The sequence below is a fragment of the Mandrillus leucophaeus genome, unplaced genomic scaffold (genome assembly GCF_000951045.1).
Source record: "Mandrillus leucophaeus isolate KB7577 unplaced genomic scaffold, Mleu.le_1.0 Scaffold1031, whole genome shotgun sequence".
Lineage (NCBI taxonomy): Eukaryota > Metazoa > Chordata > Mammalia > Primates > Cercopithecidae > Mandrillus > Mandrillus leucophaeus.
In genome coordinates this window covers 143,802-151,481 of record NW_012098444.1, presented here as the reverse complement: position 1 = coordinate 151,481, position 7,680 = coordinate 143,802, and the positions used below count along the sequence as shown (strand labels likewise).

At 51.0% G+C, this 7,680-nt stretch overlaps 1 protein-coding gene across 1 annotated transcript in view; it reads right to left on the bottom strand.

The window, feature by feature from the left end:
• The window catches only part of SH3BP5L (SH3-binding domain protein 5-like), a 15,516-nt gene extending 8,116 nt beyond the window's left edge, over positions 1–7,400 (bottom strand). The window contains exons 1-2 of the mRNA XM_011978195.1: positions 6,472–7,400; positions 5,394–6,007 (exon numbers count right to left, since the gene is read on the bottom strand). Coding sequence (XP_011833585.1) covers positions 5,394–5,576 — 183 coding nt within the window. The 5' untranslated portion in view covers positions 5,577–6,007; positions 6,472–7,400. The remainder of the gene's footprint in view (positions 1–5,393; positions 6,008–6,471) is intronic.
• Positions 7,401–7,680: the final 280 nt, after the last annotated feature.

Sequence of the window (7,680 nt, the reverse complement as noted above, 5' to 3'; positions counted from 1 at the left end):
GAACACACTGAAAGAAGAACTGTCCTGGGCTACACATAAAATACACTAACACTAGCTATAGCTGATGAACTAAAAGAAAAAAAAAAAAAAAAAAAATCGTGGCCTGGCGCAGTGGCTCACACCTGTAATCCTAGCACTTCAGGAGGCCGAGGTGGGCAGACTGCCTGAGCTCAGGAGTTTGAGACCAGCCTGGACAACATGATGCAAAGCCCATCTCTACTAAAATACAAAAACAATAGCTGGGTGTGGTGGTGCACACCTGTAGTCCCAGCTACTGGGATGGCTGAGGCAGGAGAATCACTTGAATCTGGGAGGCAGAGGTTGCAGTGGTCCGAGATTGTGCCACTGCATTCCAGCCTGGGTGAGAGAGCAAGACTGTCTCCAAAAAAAAAATCGCAAAAAAATCTCATCATATTTTAAGAAAAGTTTACAAATTTGTATTGGGCGGTGTTCAAAGCCATCCTGGGCTGCATGCGGCCCGCAGGCCACTGGTTGAACAAGCTTGCTCTCGACTCTCTTGAAGAGACCTACTCAACAGAAATGTAACAGGAGCTGCACGTGGAATTTTTAATTCTAGAAGCCACATTTTTTAAAAGTAAAAAATAAAAACAAAATGAGTGAAATTATAAAAATACATTTAACCCAATATATCCAAAATATCATTTCGACTTGTGATCAGCATAAAATAATATTATTATCCATACTTACACTTCTTTAAACTAAGTCTTCAAAATCCATATGCACTTGACTCTTAGGACACATCTCAACCTAGACCGTGGCATGTGGCTCCTGTGTTGGACGGCGAAGGTCTAGAAGTTGTTGTATTTGGGTAGATGCACCTACAGTGTCACACAACGCAGTGTCCATAAAATAACTATTCTGGAAGAACAGGCAGCCAACACAGCTCAGGACCCCAGAGGAGGCATAGGGTCAGCACCAGCACTACCAGACACATAGAACTCCAGGTTTCACTGTGCCTTCCTAACAGAGACATCACCATCAACTGACATGGTCACCCTAACTGGCCCTAAAAATGCAATGTCTGTCAAGGTGAAAGGCAACCTATCTCCCTGGAGGCCCAGCTTCCTGTGCTTGACGTGGCCTACAGGGGCTTTTAGGCTATCTGGGAGACGAGTGACCAGTTCTTTCAGCACCTCCTCTGGAATATTCTTTCTCAGCTCCTTCGCATTTGATAGATGAGAAACAACCAGGCAGAAAATTAGTGACAGACTTGGGTCTGGATCCAGGACCAACCTTTGATCTCACTTTCCTTCCACTGTGACCACCCTCCTGGGACCGAGGACACCGTTGGAAGGACATCTCAGTACAGAAGGAAGTGCTGTCATCTAGGAAAACCACAGCCTGGGTAGGAAAAGGGCAGGGCTTGGAAATGCAGCAAACATTGACTGCGGGGGTTCAGTTGGTAAAGGCCACCCTGCAATGTTCATGTGGCAAATCAAAGTCCAAGACTGGACCCTCACTGGATTCCATGGCCTAAAACGCTCCCAGTCACCAACTTCCAGCTCCTGACAAGACAATCAACGCACCGGACGGCTCAGCATCGGCTGTGACTACTGGAAAAAGGACAGGAAGAGCTGTTGCTGTTGGCAAGTGGCAGGAGTGGGCATTATCTTTCCATATGGGAACTAGCATCCCAACAGCACCTCCAACAATTTACAAAAAGCCATCTGCTGATGGGATCTGTCCCCTCAGAGTCACAAAGCTCTATCTAACAGGACAAGAAGATGCCTGGGGAGCAAAGCAGCCTGGAGGGCAAGGTCAGCACGGGAGGGAGGGGGAGAGCCCGCCTCGGGGATACCCAGGGAAAGGCTGAGCAGGAATCCACTGAGGACCTGGGACGGTTTTGGGCAGTCAGCAACACATTCCATTTGGCCTGCTTCACCAGGGACTCCTGGCACTCAGTTGAAATGGAATTCGAGGAGGACAAAGTCTGAATCAGCATGCATTATCCATCAGTGAGCCAGCAGCCAGCAGGGAGGGTGACCTTCCCAGGGCACAGCAGTCAAATTCCCAGGATGCCAGGACACTGAATCAAAGGCATGGGGACTCAGGCTGCAGATGCTCCCACCCCACCTCGTCTTTTGTGCAGACCATCAAAAGACTCAAGCTAATGGTAACTGGGGCCAGGGTGATGACTGTCCTGTGAAAGCTAAATCCATACTTCTAGATGAGGTCACAGAGGTTGCAAAGTCACCCTAAAGAGTTTGGAAAGGAGCAGGTAAACGAGTGCACTCACAGCTGAGGAAAGAACGCAACCACTAAGAGGAGGCTCAAAAGTCACAGAACAGACCCAGGTCCATCCTAGATCCACGCTCCTTTCCTCTTCCCTCCACTGGAGCCCTCTCGGAAGTCTGAGGATGAGCCTGGAGGACTCAAAAGAACTCCACTAAGATCGTGACATGCAGACAGTCAGCAGCCTTCCCTGGAGGGACAGCACACTCCAGGTAGGCACCAGCTGACTTTCTTCCAACTTCCAGAGGAATTCCACCATAAATGGCCATGGAGTTGCCTGCCTGCGAAGGATCCCCAGCCCCAGGTCAGAGAGGGCCTCATCCTAAGGACAGCCTTTCTGGGAGGTTCAGAAAATATCGAAACAGGTGCCCTACCTTTGGGATATACCTGGCCCAGTGGATTTGGCTCTGACTGCAACATTAGAATCCCTTCTCACCCCACCCAGACTAAGAGAATCCACGTGTCTAGAAAGGCTCAGGTAAGGGTATTTTGGAAGCTCCCTGGTGACTTTTTATGGACTCTGGATGGAAATCCAGTAAACGTACTGAGAATCCAGAGAAATGAACACCCACTTAAAGCACTGAAACACGTGATCAGAGCAATGTGCACGGTCTGGTGAACTGTCAACACTAAAAGAGACCTGGAAAGACCCCAATCTCCTCCTCATCTTGAAAGCCCAACCACAGAAAGGCAAAATGCCACCAGCCTCCTCCAGGAAGGGCTACCTCTCTCCCACAGCAAGAAGACACTAACTCCCTGCTGAGGTCAGAGCACTGGCCTAGCCACACCTGTGTCATCAAATGAGGGAAGCTATTACTAGACCTTCCCTTCCTATACAACCTACAACACTCCACAACGTGCTGTGCAGTTTAGCAAGAGAGACCAGGGTCTGGTTTACCCTCCTTGCACCAGTGACACCACAAGCTCACTGGAGGCAACGTAAACCTTACGCCAGCTCAGTGTACTCCACCTCTCACAGAGTGCATCTGATACAAGAGTCAGTGATGACAGAATGTTCTATTTCTGCACTGTCAGTATAGCATTGAGGAACTTTTTTTTTTTTTTTTTTTTTTTTTTTCCTGAGACGGAGTTTCGCTCTTGAACCCAGGCTGGAGTGCAGTGGCACAATCTCAGCTCACTGCAACCTCTGCCTCCTGGGTTCAAGTGATTCTCCTGCCTCAACCTCCCAAGTAGCTGGGATGACAGGCACCCGCCACAACACCCGGCTAATTGTTTTTATTTTTAGTAGATACAGGGTTTCACCATATTGGCCAGGCTGGTCTCGAACTCCTGACCTCAACTGATTCACCTGCCTCTGCCTCCCAGAGTGCTGGGATTATAGGTGTGAGCCACCACGTCCGGCCAAGGAACTGCATTTTTACATGTTAATTTTAATTGATCGTGTTTAAGTAGCCACATGCAGCTAGTCCACCCTATTAAACAGCACAGTGCAAGTATGACTCTTCCTACTACTACCATTGCGGACACTGGAAAAATACACAGGAGTAGCAGAGGCCAAGTAAAGAGACCACAGTCGATTCTCCTCTGCAGAAACCTCCTCTGGAGCAGGGCAAGGAAGGCTGCAGGGAGGCACATAATGCACATTACACAGCCCTCCTCCGCAAGCAACAGAGAGAGCTCTTTCCCAAAGTGTATCTACAAACTATCACCAAGGAACAAGCAAAAAGAGTTTGAGAAAGAACTGTAGACTTGTGTCAGAGCAGAGCAAGAATGAGTTGTGCAAATCAGCTAGACCAACTGCTCACTTTACAGATGAAGAAACTGAGGCTCACAAATGTAAAGAAACTTCCATAAAAATCATAAATCATGGGGTTGGAGGTAGCATGAAACTCAGCCCAAGGCTTTTTTCACTACAACCGATTTCCTCAGAGGATGATAAATCTGTAGAATTAGCAAGAGAAACTGGCTGTTTTCAATGCAATGTCAGGCACAGCAGAAATAAATTACTGACTCATGCCAGAAACGAATGGCTCACCACTGCTCCATTATAAGCATGGACACAGCAGAAGAGGAACCCACACACACACACATATCCCAGGAACCCACACAGAGAGAGAAGGAAGAATGCCAGGACTGGCTTTGATTTCTTCCCAACTCACTGGAGTAATCCCATAAAGGTTTGCTGACAGGTAAGCCTAGGAATTTGAGCCTTCGTTCGTTCTTGCTCACCCACGGAAGAGTCACCTCCACAACATCAGAGTCTTGGAGATGTGACCGGACCAAATGGCAGACTCAAGCCCCAAACATGCAGAAGCATCCTCGTCATCGCCTGCCCAAGAAGCTTCCTCAGGAAGTCCTTCTCAGCCAATCTCCTGAAACACTGCAACCCAGCTTTGACTGGCCAGGCATCTCTTCCACATGGAGTTGGTCTTCCTCACTTCCTCACCTTCCCCAGGTCTCCTACACAAAGATCTGCCTGTCCTACTAACTAGACTGTAGACACTCCAAGGCAATAAACTGCTCTTCCATTCCTTTAGGAGACCCACCATCCTGAGGGCCAGGTGTGTATGTTACTAAGGATTGGCCACAACAAAAGTTACAAATCCTTGAACATATGGGGTTTCTTTATAGATCTCAAGTTGATGCTACCTTTATAACACTGGAAAGGTCTGTTTACCAGAGTGAAACACATTATCAGAGCAATGTGGGCTGCACATCCCTGGAAGGTACTGCTGAGAAGGTGAGAAAGGGGAAAAGATTCTCTCACGCAGCCTCAAAACTGCCTCCCAATATCAAAGTCATCTCCTCTCACACAGCATCCCTAACTAAGGTGGCAGCCCCTCTGCTTCTCTGCAAAGTACAACACTCCTACCCTCCACTGACCTAAAGGGTGCCTCCTCCGTCTGCTGCCAAGTGACACTTTGCTCCTTCAGTGAAGCTTTCAGCAATGCCTGCCAAGCACTCAGGCCAGGCCTTTCTCTGCACTCCCTCAGCACTTCAGACACACAACTCTTTTGGAACTTGTCACATTACTCTGCAATGATTTGTTGACAAACTTGTTCTCCTTTCCTGCCCCAGCTGACTGGGGACAGAATAAGTCTAAGCTCTCATTCATCCGACACTCTTCAGGGAGGCTGGAATCAGGGCTCTCCTCCTCTCCCTGCTCTCAGTGTTCTCACCTGTATTCTAGGATCCAGTTCTTCCTCCTCTCTTGGGGACAATTTGGCCTCACTGCTGCTGCTTCCACCTCCTCCTGGCTCTTCTGCGACTGGGCTCCTAGGGACTTCATCCTCTGCCACTTCAGGCCGCAGTTCCCCCTGTGGGGTTTCCCGCCCTCCTGGAACCTGTCTGAGCTCAGCCATGCTGACAGGGAGAGGGCAGAGCCCTATGCACAAGAGAGGACTGACATGCTGGGACCAGGGCCCCAGCTTGGGGCTTCCTGGGTTCTAGATGGCCAGGAGAAGGGTTTCTCTTCTCAAAAGGCAGAAAACGTGGGCACAGGAAGAACCTCACACTAGGTTAGAGGTTGACATTCAAGTTGTCAGTGGGGTTCTTAGAGCTGAAGCCTTGTCTGTGCAAAAGTTCTTCCCTTCCCGCCACAGGGAGTCCACTATGAGAAACCCGGAGCAACAGCTCCAAGGCGGGGGGCAAAGGGGGCTTGGATCCCGGGCCGAGGCCTGCTAGGAGGAGCACCATTCGGGAGGGTGGAGGCAGGCGCCTCCAGGCTGTGGTGGCAGCTGGAGAGAGAAGGTTGGGCCCGAACTGAGGCTGTAGGATGAGCGTCTCTGGCGAGCTGCAGAGAAACAAAGGCCAGGTCATGTCAGCATCAAAACCGCGGCCACCAGCCCCTTCCAACTCTACATCGCCTCCCAAAAGCTACACTCTCACCACGCCCCCACCCATGTATTCCGACCAGTCCCTACCTCAACTTCTCTCCTTAGCCTTCAAGGACTTCAGATTCTACTCTTCCTCCATCCCAGCTCCTCTCGACCCAGCCCCTCCCCAGCCAGCGCCTTCGAGACTTTCCTCTGCACCCCTAGGCTTTCCTCCATCTCCTGCGGTCCCCCGCTCTTCCCACTCCACCCCCGCCCGGCTTTGCGATTCACCTTGTAACCCCGAGCCCCACCCCACCTTTTCTGTCCAACCCGAGACGATCTAAGCCTCCCGTCTCCAATTCCACACTCTTCTGCAATCCCAAGGACCCTACTCCCGGCCATTCTACCCAGCCATGCGCAAAAGCCCCCCTCACAGCCTTACCTCAGTTTACATTCCCGTCCGCGGAGCTTCTAGGCAGCAAACAATCTTCCCCCTCCCTCCCCGCAACAAGCCGATCCAACCACAAACGACCAGGCAGACCAGAAGCGGAAATACGTCATCGGTGAACAACGCCCTCCCGCCCACGCTCTCGCTCAAGCCCGGCCTCCTCGGGAGGCCTCACACGCCCCCGCCCTGCCTTCGGTTTCCGTACAAAATGGCGCCCCACGCTGCTCAGGCTGGTCCTAGGTTGCCTCCAGACCATCCTCTACCAAGGCTGAATGAAAGAAAAACATGAATGTGGCGCTGACGAAAATTCAGGCGCGGGATGGAAGTCGGGAGTAACTGGTGAGAAGAGGAATACTAGCTATCAAATGGAGATAATAGCCTCAGAGAGAAGTGCCATCTTGCTTTACGGAGCTGCGGCGGCGGCTGTCCGGAAGCCACTTCCGGCCTGGTCCGGGAAGGCGGGCGCGGCGCCGAAAGGGAGCTCGTCAAGTTCCGGTAGCGGCTCCTGGGGCGACTCCAGGCCGGACCCTGGCGGACTTCGCCGGCGAAGCAAAGTCGATTTCCAAAAGTGACTTTCCTCCCTCCAGTGAAGGCGGCGGAACCCTTACTAACGGCGTGTGAGCGGACGGCTCCGATGGGTAAATCCCAGCCCTCGAGGCCTCTGGACCTCGCACTTGAACGACATTTTGGTGTGGTCACCAATTACTCCGTGAATACTCATCAGGAACGTAGTCAACATTAACTCAGTTAATTCACTCGTGCACCCAGGGTCAGATGCCCTCGATGAGCAGGAGTTTGTTCCATGGCATTGTGTGTCGTTACCTGGGTCCATGAACGAGCGACCCGGTTGTCACCTCTACCTGTCGCTTGGTGAGGCGAGGGCCTAGGCCTAAGGGGAAGGGCTTCAGCGTGGCATGCTTTGTTTTTACAAAAGGCGTAACTTCCTCGGAGTCAACTCAAAGTTTGCCCTACAGATGGAAAAGGCAAATGGGCTGAGTTCCCCTTCTTTTTGGATCCTGGCAAAGATAACCCAGCTAGACACTGAAGCAGTGGAAAAGACTTTATTCAGTAACCGCTTACAGAAGGGGAAAGAACCGGTCTCTGTTCCGATTTCTACAGAAGTGATTGGGCATGTCAAAGGGAGAATGAAGGAAGGAAGGTGATCAGGGCCCAACAGTGTCAGAGAAGTGAAAAGTTACAGAG